At 42.8% G+C, this 24,648-nt stretch overlaps 4 protein-coding genes across 6 annotated transcripts; 2 read left to right on the top strand and 2 right to left on the bottom strand.

Moving 5' to 3' along the window:
- Nucleotides 1-3,577: 3,577 nt before the first annotated feature.
- On the bottom strand, nt 3,578-5,278 carry LOC6593144 (ADP-ribosylation factor 6). Of its 2 annotated transcripts, none has more exons than XM_026985443.1 (5): nt 5,204-5,278; nt 4,399-4,512; nt 4,173-4,328; nt 3,951-4,097; nt 3,578-3,876 (listed from the first exon to the last, which is right to left on the bottom strand). In XM_026985443.1, exons 2-5 carry the CDS (start codon nt 4,478-4,480, stop codon nt 3,734-3,736), a joined length of 528 nt encoding a protein of 175 aa, XP_026841244.1. In that variant the 5' UTR covers nt 4,481-4,512; nt 5,204-5,278; the 3' UTR covers nt 3,578-3,733. The 2 variants fall into 2 exon arrangements, with proteins under 2 accessions (XP_026841244.1, XP_002018521.1); XM_002018485.2 differs by having other exon boundaries at nt 5,175-5,270.
- Nucleotides 5,279-6,341: 1,063 nt separating this feature from the next.
- Nucleotides 6,342-9,242, top strand: LOC113565034. The gene is made up of 5 exons (XM_026984957.1): nt 6,342-7,010; nt 7,113-7,520; nt 8,339-8,456; nt 8,594-8,832; nt 9,211-9,242. Exons 1-5 carry the CDS (start codon nt 6,827-6,829, stop codon nt 9,240-9,242), a joined length of 981 nt encoding a protein of 326 aa, XP_026840758.1. The 5' UTR covers nt 6,342-6,826.
- LOC6592605 (TGF-beta receptor type-1) lies at nt 8,903-17,527 on the top strand. 2 transcript variants are annotated; one of them, XM_026985089.1, is made up of 5 exons: nt 8,903-9,700; nt 13,699-13,929; nt 14,006-14,239; nt 14,301-14,824; nt 14,893-17,527. In XM_026985089.1, exons 1-5 carry the CDS (start codon nt 9,418-9,420, stop codon nt 15,073-15,075), a joined length of 1,455 nt encoding a protein of 484 aa, XP_026840890.1. In that variant the 5' UTR covers nt 8,903-9,417; the 3' UTR covers nt 15,076-17,527. The 2 variants fall into 2 exon arrangements, with proteins under 2 accessions (XP_026840890.1, XP_026840891.1); XM_026985090.1 differs by lacking the exon at nt 8,903-9,700 and adding an exon at nt 11,315-11,435.
- Nucleotides 17,528-18,157: 630 nt separating this feature from the next.
- Nucleotides 18,158-20,590, bottom strand: LOC6592604 (ITG-like peptide). Its single transcript, XM_002018483.2, has 5 exons — nt 20,238-20,590; nt 19,201-19,327; nt 18,912-19,140; nt 18,746-18,851; nt 18,158-18,685 (listed from the first exon to the last, which is right to left on the bottom strand). Exons 1-5 carry the CDS (start codon nt 20,535-20,537, stop codon nt 18,662-18,664), a joined length of 786 nt encoding a protein of 261 aa, XP_002018519.1. The 5' UTR covers nt 20,538-20,590; the 3' UTR covers nt 18,158-18,661.
- Between the last annotated feature and the right edge of the window lie 4,058 nt (nt 20,591-24,648).

Raw genomic sequence — 24,648 nt, forward strand, 5'->3', positions numbered from 1 at the left:
TTAAACTTATGAACATATGTGTGTATCTGTGTGTTACAAAGGAGGAACTAATTACCTCCTAAGTATTGAGTGAAGTGAATACCATTCGAACCATTCGGTTCGAGATAAAGGGTATTAGTACGTCGATATGCATTTATCCGATAGATAAATGTGCATACATCTAAGTTTACATATGTGCGGATATCATATATGTATGCATACGAACAAAGGAAACTCTCGAAATCCAAAGTACTGAATAGAATTTCGCATTACCCCAAAGGTTCGAAACGAAAAGGCTAAACAAAAAAAAGTCCGAAAATCCACTGATCCAATAATCAATAAAGGTTGCTGCTACTGGGTGGCTGCCCCCAGTTTTTGAGGGGGTTTGTGGGGATCTGGAAGGGAGAGTTTTGAACTCCCGACTTCACTGAGGAGCTTTTGGTATGCTTAATGCGCCGACATTAACTTTGTAACAAATGAGATGTCGGAATACAACGTTCAGCTGGCAGAAGTTTATACTCTGAAAAGTCAAAGCGCTTTGCCGCGATGGCCACGCCCACCACACTGCAGGAGGGAGGAGCGTGCGAGCGAGAGAGAGAGTCAAGAGAAGAGAGAAAGAGAGAAAGGAGAAAGCAGAAAGAGAGAGACATAGTCGGAGGGTTGGTTCTTGACATTTGATACATACACAACACACACATACACATGCGAGCATGGACATACAAATATAGATACGTATGTATGTATGTGTACATATTCGTGCCTTGGGTCGGTCTCCATCAAGTCAAGGGCGAGCAGTGCAGGCTGGCTGGCTGTGCACTTTATTTAATCAATCAAAACTCGCAATTCAATTATTCACAGGAAAATTTTGAGCTTCTGGATGGAGTCATTGAAGGTGCGGACTCAGAGCTGATACTAGATCATGAGAAGTACGCCCAGGACCAGGAGTAGCATAGTCCCAGGTTCCCGTCTGCTGTCGCAATACTTTCTCGGAATCCTCTGTAATCGCTAGATTAGAGCATGAACATGGTAGTGCTGGAGATTACAGCACACGTGGAGTAGTTCTTTGAATTTGTCCACTTTGAATTGGGGCTGTGAAGTTAGAGAGTACTTGATAAGTCTTCACAAAGTGTTGTAGTATACAGATATTTAAAACTTATGTAGAGGTCAGTAGCTTCTCTGTAGAATAAGATACCCGGTACTCAGTATCTATATAGCTATGTAAATATATAAATTTCTTATCTATATCTACGCTTTTTAGCAATGAAAAGTCCAGGTGTGATGGCAGGTGACAAACAAGGCGGGACTAACACTAAAAAATACACTACATATGGACATTTCCAATCTGACCTTAAAAATGTTTAACAAAAAAGCCTAATTCCGCGATAAAAAAAGTTTAAAATTATTGTCGTCCTCGAGATTGGGCCAATTTTCTAGGATTTTTTTAGATAGTTCAATACGTTAGAGAGACTTTGAGGTTTTACGACTTGGACAATAGGACGAAGGTCTTAGCCTGGTTACACTCGAAGAAGTGTAATACCGACCTTAAAACTTTTTTTCTAGGACTGGTTAACCCTTATCATCCCAGTTGTATCATCTATAACTTATCGTAGGTTTAAGTTCAATTAGTATTTAATATTCAAGATCCATTTTCATACTTTATTTTCGCAAAATTAGAACTAACTAAATGCACTTTGATATTCCACTAGAAATTCACACAGAATTATACATAGCATTAAAATAATATATTTAAAATTCATAAAAGCTAACATTTTTATGCGCCGAATTTAAACTTATTGACATCTAAATAGGCGTCAGGGCATACTTGTCACCAAGGAACTACCAGTGCCGTTTCCAACGATTCGGGGAAGTTTTCTGTTTCCGTATCTTTTTTTCCGAAATCCCCCAAACATTCTCAATTGGGCTTAATCCCAGCTTTTCAGCTGCTTGCAGTGGTGGAATGGGGTGTGGCAAATATTTGAAACACACCAGTCTAAACACAAAATCCGGTTACTCCTCCACTATAATCTCGATAATCGAGGCGTCAATGAAGAGGTACAAACGGATGGCTAATCAGTCAGCCGGTTCTGATTAAGAATATATACACATACATACGAGCACATACATATGCTTTCGTTTGGCTTTTATACACCTGTACTTGTCGAGTACCGTGTATAATAGATGGAAACTCTTTTCGCAGTTGCTACGTATAAACCATTAAAATTCAATTGAAAAACGCAATGAATATTTGGAAATTAAATTTAAATATTATATTAATTATTTTAAGTTAAATCATTAACATTGCAGCTAGATCTTCAGCTATGGACTATCTGGACCCTAATATTTATTTCTTTAATGCGTATCTGAAATGCATCTTTTACTTTTATTTTATTTTTTTAAGTAAACATTTTTCTTCTAAAATAGTAACATTTCTGTCGAAGACTATAAGAACTTAAGATAGTGGAATTTCTACAGACTTTTCCGCGCAAGCATTGATTTTATTCTCATTTAACCCAACTATTATTTTGCTGACCGACTTCTCATCTCAATTAATAAAAAGAAAGATCTCTAATTTCGTTTCAGAAATTCACAAAATGCCCTTCTTCTTGTATTATGAAACTTGAGTTTGAGTAGGAGTAGGAATACCCGACTACCAAGGCTTGGTTTAATTCTAATCGTCATCTATTAACCAAATAAAAGTATAATATTTCCAAGTAAACATGCACTGCTATCAATTAAAAAGTCACAAAGCAGCCAAAGGGCTTTAAAGGATTTTTAAAAGGCGTGTGTACATACACATACATAAATGTAATATCAGGTAAATTTCAATAAATACATCAACTTTGAGAGGTAGTCATGGGAAACAAAGAGCAATTATTGAACGCCTTGTTTGACCCTTCAGGCTCAGATACTAGTACGCTTTCCTCCCCTTGCTGGCAATTGTGGGCCTGGACTTGGACATGGCATGTTTGCATTTCCAAATGGATAAACAATACAAACCCACTGCATCTGACACTGAACCGTTGACTCGTGGAAGTTAGTCTAGAAAATAGGATACATTTCCCATACTGCACATCGTTCTGTAATTGAGGAACGGAACGGAAACGGTAAGGATCGAGGAGTGACACACTTAGACAATTGAGGAAGGCACCGTGACTATTTTTTTATATTTCCATTAACGTAGAAATCTATGGGTTTGTTCAATTGATCGGTGTTTTGTTTTATTTGTTGTTTGATGCTTGTATGGGCTTTAATTTGAATATTTATTTACAATTTTTATTTAAGACTCGTTCCCCTCGTTCAAGTCATATAGTAACAGTTGCAATAAACAGCTTTCAACTTATTGCTTACATGTCTCAATATAATTTACAAGAAAAACTTACTTAACTCTAGTTTCTGTTGTTCTGCTTTTGTCTCTGTACTTTACGCATTTAATTTACGCATATTTATGATTTGCCTTTTTATTTTTTGATGCTTCGTTTATTCGTATGTGTATTTTACTAGTGAGAATATTGGGTGGTTAATTGAGAGTATGTATATATAATCACTATATATATATATATATATCTATCTGACTTCTGAGTACCAGCTTCAACATTTCTTTAATTTATGTACGTTCATTATTGGGCTTTTAACTATGCGCTTGCGTTATGTTTTTCTTTTGTTTTGTTGTATAAATAAAATAGAATATTTTTGCTTTTGCTTCGCTTCGAATAATACATGCCATTATACATATACAAAATCTGGATTATGATTCTCATAACTTATGGTTAGACGTTAACCACGTGAGGCCCTCAGATAGGCCATCGCCGGTTGTGGCACATGATGGTTGGACATACCAATTGCGATCTCTTATTCTAGTTAAGCCTAGTTTTTCCTGGATTTCATGGGGTTTCATTGCTGAAAGACACAATACAGGATGGGATGTGAATGTTGAATTTTGAATCCCTGTGGACTTGTCCGATAATAATTACCATCAGGAAGATCCTGTTTGTTAGCAAATATCAGTATGATGGCGTCCCGCATCTCTCTATCGTTAATTATCCTATGCAGTTCCGTGCGGGCTTCGTCTATTCGATCTCGATCCGCACAGTCCACTACGAAAATAAGACCCTGTGTACCTGCAGACCAACAGTTTGTTAATTTTGTACAATTCAGAACTTTGTCAGCTTTTTTGCCCCGGAATAAATGATTACCTGTGTAGTAGTGCCTCCAGAGCGGTCGAATTTTATCCTGCCCACCAACGTCCCACACATTGAACTTGACATTCCGATACGTCACAGTTTCGACATTGAAGCCCACAGTGGGTATCGTTGTAACCGATTGCCCTAGTTTGAGTCTGTACAGGATCGCTGCGAGAATTGGATAGTAAATTAGTTCTTGCACCTTGTAATGTCGATCGCCGGCTAGCGGCCTGCTTACTTGTTTTGCCCGCCGCGTCCAGCCCGAGCATGAGAATTCGCATCTCTTTGTTGCCGAAAATTTTTGATAGTAGCTTTCCCATGGTGATGTGTCATCCATCAAACCCTAGCCAATCTGTAAATTGAATAAATGTAAAGTGATATACATATACATAAGTAGATAAGTGTCTATTGGAATAGAGCCAGAGCCAGGGTCAGTTGGTTTGCAGATAGTGCTGGATGGGAGTTCACGTATCAAAAATAAATACGTTGCCACGAGGAGGCGCAATCCATACACGTACATACGATACGACACGAGTATGTACCACAATGCGTCAACGGAAGTAGGAGCATTATTTTGCATAATAATTCAACTTACATTGTGTTGTGTGCTTAACTGCCAGCGACAACACCATAGCCAGCGTTAAACTCGAACTCAGAGAGAGAGCGAGAGAGAAAGGGGCAGGGGCAAAAGCAGAATTTATCAGTTCTGTTCAGCGAAGAGCTTCATTCAATTGGCCGCTTGGGCGCACAAACAGCAAAGCAGAGCAGAGCAGATAAAGTGAGCATAAATTAAACAAAAAAAGTTATCTCGATTGCAGAACTCAAGGCGTGTGCAGGGGTCTGACTGGATGCATTTAACAGAGATCAGAATGTCGAAGGTACAGCTAAAGCCGGCTTGGGTTTGGGTTCAGGTTTGGGCTTGGGTCAATATCATAGAAGCGTTTTGAGGAATTTCAGTGCTTCTTGCCTAACACGTCACATACACGCCCGAAATACACCAATACATATACACACCCAATGTCTTGATGATTATGATTACGCACCAATTCGATCGACGCGCGCCTAATATAGTTAAGCATAAAGTGCCAACGTGTAGTGGGCAGACACCAAATGCATTTGCAAAAATAAAACTGCTAAAAAACTAAGCTAACAACAACAATTTCGCACTAAATCTTTATTTGTATTTTACATACACGAAGCAATGTGACCGTAAGCGAAAGCGATGTCAAGAATATGGGCTAAAAAATACCAACTGCCAACTGGGAACATACTGAATTAATACATACATGGTACTCTGAAAATTGTTCATTCGCCGCATTGCTTATGGTGCTATGACACTAGAATTTGCTAATGCGGCGAATGAGGCCATAAAGACATATCAAGGGGGGTCCATGAAAGAACTTCAACAAGCTATGCAAAGAAATGGCTGAATATGATAAATCATCAAGTCTCTTTTGTTCATTTTATTGTCGTTTCCCATAATTTTGTTGATCGTGATCAAACACTCAAAGCAGCTATTCGCAAGACGCAACACCCTGCGTCTGCGCATGTAAGCGCAGTGTAAACGGCTATTAGTGTGCTAACGATGTTTCAGAAAAAACATCGCTTTCTTATCGATGTTGCAATCGATGTTTCTCCAGATTTAATAATTATTCTTATTGGGATTTACCATCTAATTTTTGTTTGTTTTAGTCAAAAAAAATGGGAGTACTTAAAAGTAGTTAGTCTTGTAGAAAATGTATTTATCAATAGAATAAAACTATGTGGGCAGGGCTGAGGAAATTAGTTATAACTTATAACTTCCTCAGTATATTTTCGGGATATTTTTTAAATGAGACGGTATATTTTGATATATTTCTGAAGGTCGGGCGGTATAAATTTTATCAACTAAAACAACATTAGCGTACTTTGTTGGAAATTTCCGCAAAAACGAAATAAAGACAGCCACGAAAACGTCTGCACACAATGCGCCACGGTGGAGGCCAATAACAGAGAAGCAGACACAGCAGTAGCAGAAGGAGGAAGAAGCAATTCGTCAGTATATTTACGGTATATTTATATATTACGGTCACACTCAACGTGTGTCAAAAATTGTTGTTGCTGCACGCATATACGCGAATTTTTCGCTGCACAAAATTCAGCATTTTAACATAAAAATAACTGCAATTAAAACAAACAGCTAAGTGCACAATAAGCTTACAAGTGCCGGTCACAATTTTGAATAAGAGATTGTTGTCAATCCACGCGCGATAGTGCGGAAATCACGTGATGAAAATACGCCTGAAAATTGCCCTCGTCCGTGAAATGTGATATAGTTTTTCTTCCAATTGGGTGGAAATTGGCTTAATATTAGACTGCATCGAGTGCCGCAGTGTTTTGATCAGTGGAACACCCCAAGCCATGCAGCGGCAAAATGTGAACCTGTTTGGACGTACTCAGTGCGAGTCCTACGCGATAAATGCGCAGTACAGGGGAAATTAGAGGCCGTCTGCAGAGGACTTCTTCCTCCGGCCCTCCCCACTCGCACGGGCACGGCCCAATCGGTCCCGCTCTCGCTCCACGTATTCCTGGCATACGAGGAATAAGAAGCAAATAAATTGCATCCAATCCAGTCCAGACTTTGAACTTGCACTTGTGTGCGTGTGTGTGTGCCCGCCCGCTTCTTTATGTGCATGTGTGTGTGTACGGAAAACAAAAGAAAAGCCCCCAGCGTGATAGGCGCAGGGGAAGCAGCGACAAAAGAAGCGAAAACCAGCCCCTGCCCCGTCTATAATCAATACAAAGACACGATGTTCTCCCTGCCCTGGCTGCTCCTCATGGGCGCTCTGCTGCTCCTCAGCTCCAGCAGCGGTAAGTCGTGTTTCCGGTGGGGATGGGAGGATGGAGCTCGGGGCGGCCCTCGTGCGCTTGCCTCAGGTGCGAAACTAACCTAATTTCCGACACACTTTGCAGCCACCCCAATTGAATTGGTCATGAATACCAGTTCCTCGATCGGGGCCACCACCCCCGAAGCAGGCAAGTGGCAGCCACCACCAGAAGCAGCAGCAGTAGCAGCAACGACGACGACAAGGGCGCCAACGGTGAAAGCAGACGAAACAGCTGGCCAGGCTTATCTAACAAAATCGACGTCGCCATCGCCGACGACGTTGTCCGCTGATAACAGGAGCCATGACAGCAACATCAACAGCAATAACAAAAGCAGCCTCAACAATAGCAATAGCCACGGCTACAGCAACAACAGTGCAGTGGCTATGCTGCTGCCGCAAGACGGCGATGGATCAGCCGCTGCCCCACAGCCGCACGTCACGCAGTTGCCACCCTACGTGCCGCAACAGCAACAGAGCAGCAAGAAGCACGACAGTAAGTCCAAAGGCAGTAGGGGATCAGATCAGATATGGCCAGGCCAGACGAAAGCGCTTAATGAATGGAGAGCAGCAGTTGAAGAGGCAGCAGCCATGCCTTCGCGTGACTGTAACACCTCAAAGACTTTGAATGGAGCTGAAAAGCCCGCCGGCCGTCTGGGTCGTCTACATTACCATTACGAACTCCAACTCCAACTCCAGCTCCGTCCCTGTCTCTGTCTCCAGCTCCGTCTGGCCTCGTGACGTCAGCGCTCGGTGTCAATGAGCTGCAGTCGCTAGCCAGACAACTCTCGTGCCCCACTCTCACTCCCACGGCATTCCGCAACCAGACACCCCCATCTACTGCATTCACTGGGTGCATTGCCGCCTGCATTGCATGCAGTTGCACTTGCAACGGCCTGCACTCGACTCGGAACCGGCAGAAAAAAAACCCCGGCCCGGGTAGCAAGCAGGGAGGAGTGGCAAAAAACTGGTCGCTTCTGTCTGGCCCTCCACTTTACACTTGTCTTCCTTTCATCGTCTGCTTTTGTTAATGCTAAATGCTAAATGCTTTTGTTTTTGTTTTATCGCGCTTTACCTCTGCCTCTGCCTCTGCGGTGCGTTAGCGTGTGCTTCGCCAGCCGTCCTCTGGGCATGGTTATTGGCAGTACGCCCTGCGGTTATCATCAGTCAAGAAGTTTCGATTGAACAGCATTTGATTTATGATGTGCTAAGCATTAATTTTCCCATTAGTTTATATTTCCCAGAGAGTATATGTATATTCTTTCTCGCTTATTTGTAGCTAATTCCGTTCTCTGTCGCTCTTTCTCCCGCTAGAAACCGTAAAATGTCACTGCGACATCTGCAAGGAGACGAACCAGATCTGCGAGACGGACGGCTACTGCTTCACGTCGGTGGAGAAGAATGCGGACAACAAGATCATCTTCAGTTTCCGGTAAGTCTCAGCCAGCCCCAGTCCGGCTCGGCCTGGCCCGGCCCCACTTGTTAGATCATATGTAGGTCTTGCACTACCCGAGAATCGAATATGTATAATCGAGCGGCATCGCTGCCACACACCCTTACTCGGTCCAGATGCCTGAATATGTCGCAGAGCTTTCCGCCAGGCCGCTTCATCTGGTGCAACGAGGGTCGCCATGGCGGACCCACGGCTCGGCCGGCTGCCCGCAGGGGCGGACACGCCTGTTGCAACGATCGGGACTTCTGCAACCGGCAGCTGCGGCCCGTCATCAAGTACTATGCGGTGGCCACGCCCACATGGGAGGATGGTGACAACGATGCCGTGCGGCAGCAGCCATCGGCCACCTTCGAAGGTGCGTGCGCGTCTGCACGTGTTTCTCTCCCGCCCAACTCCCTCTCCCCCCGCCCGACTCCTACTCTCCCTCTCTCTCTCACTGTCTCTCTTTCTGTCTGACTCGCACGCCGCTCAAGAGTTCCATCGTTCGTTCTTTCGTTCGTTCTTTGGACTGTATTTTCTTGCCTCGAATGCTCGTTGAGTTCAAGTTCCTGAAATGATCATAACCCGAAATGCAGAGCACTACTAATATACAAAAAAGCCCACTATAAAAAAAGCAACTAGAGAAACAGAAGCCGATGGGAGAACAGCCTGCAATTAGAGTTTCATATATTGTTTTTTTTGCTTATAATTATAATGTTTTTATTGCTACTAACCAGACTGAAATTTCCATTAGCAACAAGCGACGTAATACAGAAGCAGCAGTAGCAGCAACGCAACAAAAAAAAGAAGCTGCGGGCTACGTCATCATCGGCAAAAACAAAACAGAAAACAGAAAACAACAACAACGACAACGACAACAAATTGCCAAGCAATACTAATTTGTTTTAATTGTTATATTTTCTCTCTCTCTCTTCTCTTTATCCGTTCTCTCTGTTGTCGAATGTGTTTGCCCCTCGCCTCCTCGCTCGCCTCTCGTTTTCGCTCCTTCTATGATAACTGTACCTGTAACTGTGTACCTGTGCCTCTGCCTGTGCCTGTGCCTGTACCTGTACTCCACGGCACTCGACTGGCACACTTTAGTTGCCTCGAATTGAAATACGAACTGCACCGGGAGCCGCTGGAGTGCCTCACCAGCCGCATCAAATATGATTCGTTTAGGATAAAATGTTGTAGGGAAGACTTCTGCAATAAGAATGAGATTATGAAGAGGATATTTGAAACAGGTACAGCCACAACAACATCAAAGTAACCACAAAAACAAAACAAAACAAAAACCAATCAATCAAAAACAAACAATAAATACAATACAATTTCTCTCTTTAGTTTTTGCACAGCCACCGCACACACTCCCTCTCTCTCTCTCTGTCTCTCTCTCCCTTGCTCTTGCTCTCGCTCTCGCTCTGTTATTTACTCCTTGCCTAATTATGCACTGCAACAAATAGACAAGCAACAGCAACACACTAGCAACCAAAAACAAATATCCAACATGTAATCCAATCCAATAATCCGAAAAACTAATTATTTTAGTTTTGGTCTAGTATAATTATGATTATGATTTTGGTTTTGTTATAATTTCCTTTAGGGTTTGCACAGAAATTTGGTTTATTAATATTTTCCATTTCCATTTGCACCTTGTTTGCTTTCCGGGCCTTCTGGTCCCATATTGTTTTTACCGCCTCCCTCTCTCTCCCCCTCCCCCTCCATCTCCTTACTTCTATCTTTGTCTAAACACACACACAATATACATACAATACGTATACGGAATCGAGCTTACACCCTATCTTAATAAATTACACTTAACTTTTGCATGCAAATTCGAATCTTGTTTGTAGTTTGTAGATATTTCACTTTCCAGCTATTCCAGGGGATTCTTCTTTGTTTGCTATTTGCAAAGGAAGGGATTTTATAAGGTTCTGTATTAAATACACTGGTTAGCGGGCGTTTCGAGTGGAGCTCCGTTTGCCCATGGAAGTTTAAGTTTCGGCTGGTGCTAGATGGACGGAACTTTTTTTTAGAACTTTATCTTTACTGCTTAGAGCTTGTTGTACTCTAGAAACTATTGAAGTTGATTTGCTTATGGTCCTAGTTCTTAAATTTCGTATATTCTTCTGCACAATCAATTGAGAATCGATTTGATAGCAGGTCTTCTACCAAATGTTAATTAAATGATTTTGCTGAATATTCAAAGAATCTGAATCAGTTCTCAGAGTGTGTATTTTGTACACTGTTTGGCCACAGTGGAGGTTCTTTTTATGGAGCTGATTGGGTAGACCCCGGCGTGTGATTTTCGATTGGTCCCCCGCTGTTTGGTTATAGATTAAACACCCCTCCCCTTAGCTTTTCCCCCCTTTCTTTCCTTGGCGTTTTGAGAACCGAAAACGATATTGCTTTTTGCCAGTGCACCCTCCAAACAGTGCACACACAGCCCCCTGCCTGACGCTGACGCTGCCGCTGAGTATCCCCACACCTAACCCGAACCCTCTCCTACCCTTGGCGTATATAACAATAACCCCCTCCCTTCCGCCTTTAGATGCACACAACGATGCTCTGCAATTAAACAAAACAAACAAAACAGGTGCTACAAAAATTTAGTTAGTATGTAAGTGGTAAAAAAACGCAACAAAAACTACAACAAAAGCTGCTTCGCAACTGCACAAAGCAACATCTACAGCCGCAACAAGAAAAACTTACTATTCTAATCTATAACTATCCAAAGCTAACCCCTAAAAGCCCTACTAGTATTAGTTTAAGTACTAACGCAACAACTTGAAGCAGAACCACACACTAAAGCCTATGACTACAAGAATACTAAATATTATGTATGTAGATGCCTGCCCTCAGACCAATTACCACCCCAAGATCCGTCCACCTGTAAATTCCGAACATCGAATGTCTCCTCACAATGTTGTCCCGATGATTATTGCAATACGCGTGCGAATTACACTGGGCCGATACCAGGTGAGAGTTGCACAGCCACCACACACCCACCAGTCCACCGAATTACCAAACACCCAAACAGCCACCAACAGCCCATGCCCATGTCCATGCCCATGCAGTCTTGAATCCTCCATCAATGCAGTCCCACCCAACCACGCTCTTTTCCATTGCACCACATCATTGCGTTGTTTTGTTTCCATATCAAAAAGAAGTATCGCACTTACATACAAGAAAGCTTCCAGGAACACACACACACACACCTACATATATATCTATATGTATCTATATACGCGTAAATATGTATGGAGGCCGTAGTGGTTAAAATAATGGGAGTTTATTCAAAAATATGTACATTAAAACAGAGAATAAATAAGTGCTACAGCACTCCTATTTTTGTGACCACAACTATACGCTCGCTCACGCATTTGTATACCTGACTAACACGTACGCACACGCACACACACGCTCCAAGAGCCCACTGCTGCTTGTACCCCAGCCAGCCCAGTTCCCACCCCCCCACCAATCAATCACACATGCACATGCCCCCAGTGTTGTTCGTCTTTTGAGGGAAGATGGTTCGTCCTTGTTCATTCGTAGACTTTCCTCGCCTCCACACATATGCATACACATAAATACATACTCGTATATGTAAATGTAAATCACTTTGTTGTCCTGTTTTGTGGCCTCGGCTACTGCACCACCCCGCCATCATTTTCCTCAACAGCGACCTCTCAACTGTCAAACTGTGTCTGCGCGATGTTTTGCTACGTTTTGTTCTGCTGTCTGCTGACCTTTTGAATCACCATCGTGCATATGGACTTATTAAAAACGCATTCAACAAAAAGTGAAGCCGTTAGCCGAAGCTTTCCATACCCTTGCAGAACCGTCGATCCTATAAGATACGTGTGTATGTTCATATGTATTTATGTATATTTGCGGTAATAGTGGCATAGTGTTTCAATCTCGTGGAATTAACTATTTTTTTCAATCGTTGAGCCTCTCTTCGGTGCTTTGCCAAAACGCATTAAAAAAGGAAGCAAGCAAAAGCAGACTGCAACAAGAACAAACATGTCTCAAGGGCTGTACTCCAACAGCAAAAGCAAGTACAGAGAATCAGAAGTTAAAGCAGGAGAAGAAGAATTTAAAGAAGTCGTCGCAGTTGCGAGCTTTATCTACCCGTCTCTTTCTCGTCCACCCACCTACTGTCTGTGCCTGTGTCGGTGTTTACGTGTGTGTGTGTGAGTGTGTCGACCGCCTGTCTAGGTGTTCTCTTTTCGTTTATGCAGTTTGCTCATTCATTCATTCATGTGCATTGCAGCTCCGACAAAGCTGCAGTTGCAGTCGGCGTCGTCGTTGCCGTCGCCGTCGCAGTCGCAGTCAAAGCTCGCTCATTTCATTCATTAATGACCGCATTTTTGTCTCGTCTGCAGTTTTTTGTCTGTCTTTATATTCATACCCTTAAAGAAGTTGTTCCTTAGTTGTGACTTTTGTAATGGTACAAATATTAATTAATGTAATAAACGATAAATCCAACAAAAGTGGCTCAACACAAATGTATTAATATTAGTTTTCTTAATAATTTCATGTACAATTAATGTAGTACCATCTTGATCAACTTCTCGAAGGGTATTTAAATTTCAGTACGGCGAATATGTACTTCCATTGCCTTATTTTTCTCGTTCATCATATCGTTCCGTTCTTCGTTGTTTATTTTGCTCATTTACATCGCACTTTTGTGAATGTTCGGTGGGGCTTGTGTGCTCGTTTTTGTCTGTAGAGTTCACATCTCGATTTGGGTTCAGCTTCGGGTTCGGCTTTAGACTGATTCTCTTTTGTATTCATTTCTGTGGAAAGCCGGAAAATTCGAAGCGTTATCTTCGCTATTTTACTTGTGTAATTTTTGTGTTTGGAGTAGATATTAAAACTGCGCCGAAAAGAGTACGGTGTTTGTACATAACCCGTGAAATTCATGTGCAGGTATTTATGTATGTATATCGTATGACTAATATTAGTTCTACTACTAATCACTAACAAATTTACGCTAATCAATGCCCGCACTTCGACTTGCCGCTTGGTTTCTTTCGTTCTGTTTCGTTTCGTTTTGCACCCCGTTTTGCTGTTACGTTTATCATGCACATCTAACGGTCAATGGCTTTTTGCATGCCCCCCCTTTAATCTGCATTCTATCCGTATCCGTATTTAATTTTTCATTGATTTCACACACCTATCGCTCTGTACTTTCGTCTGATTCCCCTAACACTCAACTGCATTTGATTCCGATTAGATTTTATGCCGGAACGCACTCTCAACAGCTGGGAACTGGTCGGGATCATTGTGGGTGCGACCCTCATCATTTGTGTGACGGGAACGACCTTCTGGTACTACTGCCAGCGCCGCAAGCGCTTGGCCAGCGGCAGACCCTTCGCCAAGGAGGACTCCGTCTACGATCCCATACTGAATGGCAACACCACCATACACGACATCATTGAGATGACCACATCTGGTTCCGGTTCGGGTGAGTTCCGAGAGTATAGCAATCTATACTCTATAGCGCTGCATACTAATTTCTTGAATCTTGAACCTTCCATCAGCTGGTCTGCCGCTTTTGGTACAACGCTCCATCGCACGCCAGGTGCAGCTGTGTCACGTGATTGGCAAGGGACGCTTCGGAGAGGTCTGGCGTGGTCGCTGGCGCGGTGAGAATGTGGCCGTAAAGATCTTTTCCAGTCGCGAGGAGTGCTCTTGGTTCCGCGAGGCCGAAATCTATCAGACGGTAATGCTCCGACACGAGAACATTCTGGGCTTCATTGCAGCGGACAACAAGGGTGAGCCTTTGAGCAAGAGTCATGGGAAATGCTAATCCTCCTTCCACATTTACCCCCACAGACAACGGCACTTGGACCCAGCTGTGGCTAGTCACGGACTACCATGAGAACGGATCGCTATTCGACTATCTGACTACGCACACGGTGGACACCAACACAATGCTGAACATGTCGCTAAGTATCGCCACTGGCTTGGCGCATCTGCACATGGACATTGTGGGCACCCGCGGCAAGCCCGCAATCGCCCATCGCGATCTCAAGTCCAAGAACATACTGGTCAAATCGAATCTAAGCTGCGCCATAGGTGACCTGGGACTTGCGGTGCGCCATGTGGAGAAGGACGATTCGGTGGATATACCTTCTACACATCGGGTTGGAACGAAGCGCTACATGGCCCCGGAGGTGCTGGACGAAAGCATGAATGCCCAGCACTTTGACTCGTACAAGCGGGCGGACGTGTATGCCTTTGGCCTGATCCTCTGGGAGATTGCACGGCGCTGCAACATGGGTATGATCTACGATGAGTACCAGTTGCCGTACTATGATGCCGTGCAGCCGGATCCCAGCATTGAGGAGATGAAGAAGGTGACCTCGCCATTTCTTTTTAACATATTTGAATTAAAGATTAATCGAATATGTTTACCCCCATGCAGGTCGTTTGCATTGAGAAGAGTCGCCCCAATATACCGAATCGTTGGCACGCCTCCGATGTGCTCCACAACATGGCCAAGGTCATGAAGGAGTGCTGGTATCCGAATCCTGTGGCGCGTCTCACTGCGCTGCGAATCAAGAAGACCCTCGCCAGCATCAGTGTGGAGGACAAGGTCAAGAACTGATTGTGGCTCTAGTTCCAGCAGCTTCAGTGCCCGCCCAGTGGAAAGAGAGTGTCTGTACATACGAGTGTGTGTGTGTGTGTGTGCATGTGTGTGTGTACGTGTGTCTACTCCATGCAGCAGTAACCTGTAACCTGGCCCCGCGTGACCTTAAATGTCGTGACAGCGCCTGCGAAGCAGATCCAGCAACCCGTTAAGAGAACAGAAATACAAAGAAAGCTGTAAATATTAAGTGCTAATTGATCCTGCGGGATTTCATTGCTTTGCTTTGCTTTGTTTTTTGCCGTTTTGAGTTTTCCCACCCACCATCCCCGACCGACCCGACAATTGTACATAGCTTTCGTTGACATTTCCGCTGAGATTTACTTATATTGGGGCTGCGTGAGCAAAGCGGCGCTCCAGAGGAAACTGCCGCACTGCCATTAGTGCCACCAATTAGGGCCTAGATATACATACATACCCACTATACCCACAAAAGATACCAACATCGTAAATATATTTTTTATAAACCTTGTTTCAAAAACGAGACGATACAACAAACGAACGAAAAAATACAGTAAAAGACTTTGCCAAGACTGAACAGCAGAGGAAATCAGTGAGAGATACATAATTACGTATATTATCAAAGTAAATTGAATACAGAAAATACAGTAGATCCGAACTGCATGCACTTTTCGACTTCACATTATGAAATATATATGGAATCGACAACGATAACAGGAACAGCGATGGGGGGGCGGGGGAATCAACCAATTTAGGCGTAGACCAACAGAATCGTTGACCAAACTCAGGAAATCTTCAAGTAAAAGTAAAATTTAAACATACAAATCGTAAAGGTGCGCCGCCTGCTCACGCTTAGCCTGCCGCGCCCCAAAGCTATTGCTTTGCTGTGTGCGCCTCCCAAGCTAAATGTATCACACAAACATACATATGCATAAATAGCTTGGTGTATCCAAAATCCTGGATCAGAGCAATCCACTTCAATGGTTTGCTTCTTCATTCACGCCTCATGGTCATTAGTTTTGTTACATCACCTCTACATCCCAGTTGCATCAGATCCATTAACGTAGCCGTTTTACTATAATCTATTTGATTTCTTTTTCTGTTATAACCAAAGCTTGTTCTTCCTATTTTTTGTAGTCATAAAAAGAGAAAGCAAAGTAAACGAAACTAATTGAACATTACAAAAGTATATAATCATACGTATTTGTATATTAAATGTGAACTATTTTTGCTTCAATTGCAAATTGTAAGGAACTCGATGTTTCATGGAATCACCTAAGCCCATAGTCTAAGTCTGTGAACAGAGTTTTTCGTGTTCTAGAATATGTTTAACATAGCCGAGCGTTTTATTTCCCCGATCAAATGCCATAAAGCTGAAAGAGTCCATAACCAAATCCTCTACGAGAATGCAATAGTAGTTTCTATATACGAAATGATTCCTGAAACCCCCGCACACAATCCACACAGACACCAACACAAGCTGAGAGATTAACGTAATCATTAATTTAAACATTAAATAATTTCGATGTAAGCTATGTACCACTAAGCATTTGTACGGATCTTGCATGCAAGATTGTAACTAGAATTATGATTCTATTTTAGAAACTACTCGTATATATTAAACTATTGTTACATTTTTGGCCTGCGAAATTTCATTTCCTACATACATATATTAATTTCCTGTACGAACCAACCAGTCCGGTCTAAACAAAACCACATATTTCTAGCTTTTATACAAAACACGTGCATACATTATAAAATACAATGCATACATATATTTAGTTTTTAAAACTGTAATTCCTGTAATTGTAAAATCTGTAAATAGTCCGTGGAGTCTGTGCGTGCGAGTCAAACACATAAAACGAGAAACAATTTAATGGATCGTGTTAAATGCTAAATGTTTAACTGTGTTCTAAGCTAAGTTTAGGCCGAGAGTTGTTTTCAAGAGACAAATCCATAAGATAGACAACCTCCGAAGGGTGTTCTTCCTACCGTTCCACCCCAACTTTGATCCAAACCAAAAACAATTTCCATTGAAAACGAAAACGAAAAGAAACCTACACAAAAGACTTGAACCATGCGCAAAAATGTGAAACGAAAAGGAGAAATAAAACTAACAAAAAAATCCTATTTTTCTTGCAAAAAGAACATTAATTTTTGGTAAAAACGGAGAACCTTGACGTTATACGACTTTATATTAGGCTCAAGTAATCGAAAATTGTCTCAGCCATAAGTGAATGAGCGGAAGCGTTTGTAATGTGTATTTATCGTATTTGAACTGGATCGTGAGAGATATAGAAAGAGAGGAGAGAGGAGGATGGATTTACTTGGGTGTAATGTTAAAAACAAAAACGCGTTGAAAGTGTAAACAGAGTCTAACTTTTAGCTTTAAGCTGCGTTTTTACTGGCACTTTAAATAAAATACAAAAATAAAACAATCTGAAAATATTTGTAAAAGAACGCCAAACGTTTTTCACTCATTCGCAATTTTTCCCCAAAGTACTTTTACTTAATTAATTGTATTATTATTATTTGTGTTTTGCCATGTGCGCTCCCCAGTATGGTCTTTGGGCCCCTCGGTTTCTGTGAGTGATTTGCATATGAAAACATCTGAACGAAAAGGAGAGAATTTCGTGGAGGGCTGCCTGCATTATTCATACTTTGCCACTCGGGTGGAAACATTTTATTTAAATTTCAGCCTGGATTGTCGCCCTGCAGCGATTCCATGGAACCTGAATTAATGGTGGCTCCGCGTTGAGTCGAGTCGGGTCGATGGGTCGAGCTTCCAAGTTAAGGTTATACCATAGTCTTAACTATTGGCAGGAGCCCTGTTTAGTATTGACAATCCCAATTTGGGAGGAGCTCAATGAACGGCGGGAATAAGACATGCTTCATTTGATAGAATAAATGGACAATTTGTTCATAAATATTATTTAAAACAATTCCAATTCCATATATATTCCACGTACATATGTACGTATGTTTCTTACCTGTGGATATTAATTTGGTCTTCAGTTCAGTTCTGGAATCCTTAAATATCATGCCAGAATTGGAAACAAAATTATCACGTCTTTGCTTATGGACTTTGCGGTTATTCATTTATTGTGTTCAATTTACATTTAGACTTGAAACGATTTAATAATTAATTGCTGGTTAAATATTGTAAACTTGTATTGCAATAATTTTGCGGTTAATAACATTGAATGCCTCAGTCAGTATATTTTGGAGAGTCTACGAAAAACACATTTAGATTTCTAAAATCATTTCGAGTAACTGGATTATGGTTCCCGAGTTTCAAAGTGACCGAAGGAAATAAGTATTCATTATTATATGTATACATATACGCAGAAATTTTGCTCTAAACTACGCAAACTTGCAGAATTATAGTATATGTATTTGTTTAAAAATTTGATATGTTTCAGTAATGTATATATATAGGTACTTCTTTGTGTATTGTATATCCATCATATACTCGTGCCGGTAGTTGTGTTTTCCGTCATTTAGCTGGGTCTTCTTCGTCATTTGAATTCATATTTCCATGCCGTGCCTGTGCGCCTGCACCTTCACTTCCAGCTGCCGGATATCTTTAATAGCGACGATGCTGCGGGTGCTGTTGGTTGGCAAATATTTAAGGGGATTAATCTTAACGCGATCTCCGCCGACCCCTCACCTCTGCTCCAACCATGTCCACACAGTCGAAGGCGTCGCGGAAGTAGCCGCAGATCCGCTTGATGCTAGCCCGATGATTCAGTCGCTGCTGCTGGCAGCACATCCCGCTGAAAGATGGACAGAAGACAGATGATACCCAGCCCTGAGGCAATTTCTCCTGGACTTACTTGACCATCTGGCAATCGCTGCTGCTATTGCAATCACTGCCTAGCGGCTGCTTCCGCCTCACCCCGATCATCTCCTCCAGAAGCGACGGAGCAGCGCTGGACTCCGACTCGATCTCGCACCGCCAGACGCCCTCTTCGGCGACCAGCATACAGACGCTGCCCGCGACACAGTCCCCGTGGCGCTGGCATATGTCGCGCTGGTGGCCAAACACATAGACACATTTGCCCTCTGCAAGACAAAGCAAAAGGGACATGAAAGGCGAGGACAAGCGGACATGCTTCCGCTTACCGCCATTGGTGTTGACGCAGACCCCGGTGGGGCAGCAGTCCTCGCTGACCAGGCAGGGGCGGTCGGCGCAGGGTGTGTCCTCAATCAGCGGCTCCACAATCCCATAGACCTCGGTCTGCTGGCGTAGCTTTGGGATTCGGAGGGGGAAGGCAATTAGCGGGGCACTTGTCTGCCCTGTCACACGTTGCGTGTGCGTAATATTTCCCCCATTCACGCCCGGCCCTACCCTTCGCCTGGTATCAATAAAATTGTCACTTGTTCTGGCGCACTAGATGGCCGCGCTACCCGTTGATTTATTTGAGTATCGGCCTGAACTTTGAACTTTCCCCTTGATTGCGGTCAACATAACAGAACACTTGCCACCAGTTTCAATTACGTATACATGCTGCAGTTTTTCATTGTTAAATCTGATAGCACAGTGCTGAGTTATTTTTAAAGGTTCTCCAAACATATGAACTCTGATGCTGTGGCCAACAAAATTCGCGAATAAGAACAAAAATAATCTATCTATGCACCCATACAAAAATGTCCCAGATATTCCGACTTTAATTAAATTTACTTTATATTTAGTTCGATATAGTTCCTCCAAATTGAATAGATTATTTTATTTATTTTAAAGCGTTCTACATTTTGATTAAATATGCGCCGTTTGAAAGGTTGAAATCAGAGGGAATTGTATATATTTTCGCCATGTTTGTATTTCAAAAACCGAATATTTAATCAAAATATGGGTGTGCATTTTTGCTCTGCCAGTTTACTCTGAGTGTGTGGGTATATATACATATGGAAATGTATATTCCAGACGACTTAACTCGAGAGGTTCAAGGGAAGGTCAATACAAATAAGCAATTCAAACACAAATAACGAATTTTAGCAGGAAGTTTCGACTGAAAGTTGAATGGAACGCAAAAAGTTGAACCACAAATTCGATGGTCAATTACACATATAAAACATTTAAATGTTTTACAAACATTTTACAATCCATCCATAGCAAGCGCTTCAATTGTCTGCAATCTGCGGCATCCGCCCACACTCACCTGTTGGGGATGCGCCTCCCGCGGCTCCTGCTCGTTGGGATAGGGGCCATAGATGTGCTTGTATTCCTTGTAACCTCCCATGGGGCCTCCATCGTAGGCGGTACTGCCATCTCCTGCCCCCAGCACGGAGGGGGGGCTGCGCCGCATCAAATTGCGAGTCGAATCGCGACCGAAGAGGGTGCGCTGCCAGGCCGTGCCGGAAGCGAACGCGGACGAGGCGACCGAGGGGTGTAGATGCATGGCCATGCCGAGGAGCAGCAGAAGGGCTGCCCTCAGCGGAATGTTTCTCATTTTGGCCATTTTGGCCACGTTAGTACATCATTGTCCAAGTCAGAATTGCTGTTGCTGCTGACCTGTGGAGATATACAATTTGATTTAAATTTACGCTATGCACGCACATTTGCTACCGAAATTGGCTTCAATCAGGCTTGTCGCATATATACGTAAGGCCACCATCGGGACCTGGATTCAACATGCGCCGCCTGCCACAGGCAATATCTGTGCCACCTCCTGTCATGCAGCTCATTAAAATTGTCGGCTCGCTTTTAGTGTTATTACCGGCTGTGACTTAATTTATGTGTAACGCATTCCCAGAGACCCATTCCCGCCCTGAGCTCCGTTTTTATTGCCGGATGAAAGGTGCACATAAATCGTAATATACCCGACTCTATATTCTCGTATGTATACATTCGTTTGTGTGTATGAATGCGTAGGTGTGGCAAATCGCTTGTTGCTCGGTTAACACCCGTTCATTCATCAACTCCCGACAATGCCGCCCACTTCGAAATTCTGAGCGGCAATTGAAAGAGTTCCAATTAAGCCCCAAACTCCCCCAGGACATCTTGTTATTTATTAATCATGCATAGGCTCTGTGGCCTGCAACCTAAAATCTCAAAATAAGCTTCAACTCGAATAACATTTTTGTGAAGAGTCCTTGAGAGCCTCAAGAGCTTCTCAAGACCGTTCAGCGTAACATCAAAGTTCTTACTACCTTTGATTCAAATGACTGAAATTGGGACAGGTCTAATAATTTGGCCATTTTCTCATTTCGCTGCTTGGAAATAAAGGCAAAGCCGAGGTGGGTGGAAACTCGCCAGAAAGCAACAAAATCTTTGGGATGGCCAGTGACGGCCCGAGGAAATTAAAAATCTCAAATAATAATAATTTTCTTGTGCGTCATGAGTTTATTAGAATGTTATAGAATCGAGTCCCCCAGGTGGGGGTAATTAAACAAAAATATGAAATATTTTATGCGTAAAATTTGTATGAATTTAAAGGTTGCCTACTTTTTGGGGTCATTTGGAGTGTACGAATTCAATGTGGCCTTGACTAGGCCTTGAGCCGTCTGAATGTGGCCAAGGGACAACAGTTGTAGCCGCTCTTTCATAAATAAATAAGCCAAAAAGCAGACCTTAAATATAGGTCTCTTAACATACTATTCCACGTCACCTTTAATGCCCGAGTCCAAGGCAAATGCAAACATTTCCCAGCTTGTCGTTGGGGAAATAATATGGACAGATGTTCGTGGGAGTGCAATTTCATAAATGGGTACGCCCCCATTCCCTGGCCCTGACCAGGAAGAGGGACAGAAGGGCAAATCCTTTCTGGTCTGCTTTTAGCATTTCATTAATTACTTTTTTCCACTTTTGTCGACCTGGGCTTGTCAAACTTCCTGTCAAACTTTGCGGGACTGTTCTTTGGATACTGGGCTCGAGTTCTGTCCTTCCTTCGGTCCGTCTTTCAGTGGGTCACTCAGCGGGCCTGCTAATTACAATCAACCATCCATGACTGGTTATCAAATCTCAGCTAATTGCCTTTCACCTTTGAAAGGTGCGAGCTGTTGGTTGCCTGGCGAGCAATTGTAATCGATCTATTGCGCCATTAGCCTGCTAGAAGATAAGCCTTAATTGTGGTCATTATTCAGGTATCCCGTTCCTTAATTAACCAAAGTGTTGCCTGACGCATCTGACGGTCTTTATCGCAAACTGCCATTACAACGTCACCACCCTTTTGTAGCGAGCTCCCCTTTCCGGTTGCTTGGAAACGGAAGATGGCTAATTGCTCTGGGGCTGCCTTAAAGTTGTGCAATTATCAAGTTTCCTATGACATACTTTAAAGAATCGAAACAAGTTTGCCAATAAAGATGGGTTATGGGTCAAGTTCTGATGTGCTTGGAAGGTGTCAAAAGTTGTTCCATTCTACTACAGGTGTGGAAAACTCTTGGTCGGCAACGAGAACTTCATATGAACTTTTGCGAAAGAATGAAGTTTGAATCGAATCGAATCATGGGGAATCATGGAAAGAAGAGAGCCAGTGCTAAGAAAAGTTTCTTTTCAGCTAAATAAAATACCAAGATTCCATTTCAATTTTCCGTTTCATGAATCGTGCTACGGGCTATCCTTCGTCTCGCTACCTATATGGCTTCCTCTGTTCGTCAATGGAGAAAATATTCCTCGTCATGCCCAAGACATGTAATTAATTATTGTATTATTGGGCATACCCTTTAGAGCAAGGGAATGGGGCACAAATTTACTGTGTCATGTCTCAGCAACATGTTTTGTTTTTGCTTTCTTGGTACCGACTTCTGCGCGTCGCCAGACTGTATTTACTGTTCTTGGATTTTGGGACCGACTCAGCTGCACAAGGCATTGACAAACAGACGACGCATAGGTGAAAAGACCACGTCCGCTCTCAGTCTACGGGGGTCCCACGACCACGACCAATAGTTTCCAATCCCATAAGCTATGTAAAAAACATGCATATATGAATGCACACCAATAATTGTCAGTTGAAAAATTACAAAACAACTTTGCTACTCTACTTATTCACATTTCAAAAGGTACGGTACAATGCGTATAAGTTGTCTGATCAGGTTACACAAGTACGAGCCTTTCATGAATGATTATTTCAGCCACAATCTGTTCTCCGTTTCCTGGTGAAATGTGATCCAATTGGGTCGTGTAATGGACATAATTTCAACAGTTCTGTAGCCCAATCTCCCGTCCCTAATTACATATCCGAAACAGTTCAGCTATCTACTTTCACACTGTCAAAGGTCACTGTTAATTTTAACACCCAACACTCACACACACACACATACCCTGAAACACTGGGAAGAGGGTATTTTGGATTTAAATGTATTTCCATTTCTATTATTTGCATCAACAGCCGCACCTTTCACCTATTGAAATATTAAATTTGTAGAACACCGACCTTACACACGTGTCGAGGAGGCGCTTCACTTGGAACACTCGCAGCCGGGATTAGAGGAAAATGCACATACCTGCTGGCTGCTCGTCCTTTCGGCGACTAACTGAATGCCTGCGAACGGCAACGGCGAAGGCAACACCTGTCGGCTGGCTGCCGCGGAAAAGCTTTCTATCCGACAAGCTTTCCTTGGAATTTATGAATTAAATGTGTTTGTTTTTTGTGGCAGATCCAAAGCTCTGACGCCGTATGTGTGTGTGTGGGTGTGTGTGTGTGTGTGTGTGGATAAGTCCTAGGAATCAATATCAATGGAGACGATGAATGCATCTTTTGTGGGGAATACAGGCTGAATGTATCTGTGAATGGGTGTATTTTTTGAAACTGATTTACCAGCAATCCCTGACCGGCGTCACTGAACCAATTTTGGCAACTGCTATCCTTGCATCCTTGTAAATTTAACGAGCATGTAAATGTTGCCACACAAGGACCTTTCCTGCCTTTCCTGCAGCAAAAATTGTTCACCGAAGAAAACCCACATTTTTGCGGTTAAATCAGATGAAAAGTGCCTGCCGGGGCCGTACGACCTTCCGCACATTGTGTGCATTAGAATAATGATTATGTTCGTCCTCTCCACCATCCTCCTGTTGGTGGTGCCCTTCGAAGAAAAACATTTTTAAATGAGAAGTAACAGCCCAATCACTTAGCGCATTTCTGACTATCCACAAAGATGCGGCAGGGGAACGATAATTTATTCAGAGACAGAATAAATATTTTTTCATACTAAAAGCTTCAAGATATTACTGGATAGTTTTATTTCAGATCTGCCTGGTTGGACTTTGATTTGACTGATTTTTTTCTACTTATATTTCGAGCTTTTCTTTTTTTGGTGGGCACACGTGCCGCGACGCTAAGATATCTGGTACTCAGTCTCTATATATCGAAACTTTTTGGTTAGTTCTGGTTATAATGATGTTCCAATCGCGAGGGATTTGCGAGGGGGATTTATTTACAAAATCTATTTAAATATTTAGTTTCCCGAAGTATGCTTGTGACAGTTGGTGAGTTCCTTCTTAGCTGGCTTTGGACAACAAATGGCACTGCACGCGTGGGAGTCCAAGCTGACAGGCGAGCGGTTGCAGGTGGCACTTCCAATGGATGCTGTGCTGCCTTGGACGGTATGAAAATGAGTTTCCAGGGGCTTCGG

This window comes from Drosophila persimilis, unplaced genomic scaffold (assembly GCF_003286085.1).
Source record: "Drosophila persimilis strain 14011-0111.01,24,50 unplaced genomic scaffold, DperRS2 tig00000002-arrow-pilon, whole genome shotgun sequence".
NCBI lineage: Eukaryota > Metazoa > Arthropoda > Insecta > Diptera > Drosophilidae > Drosophila > Drosophila persimilis.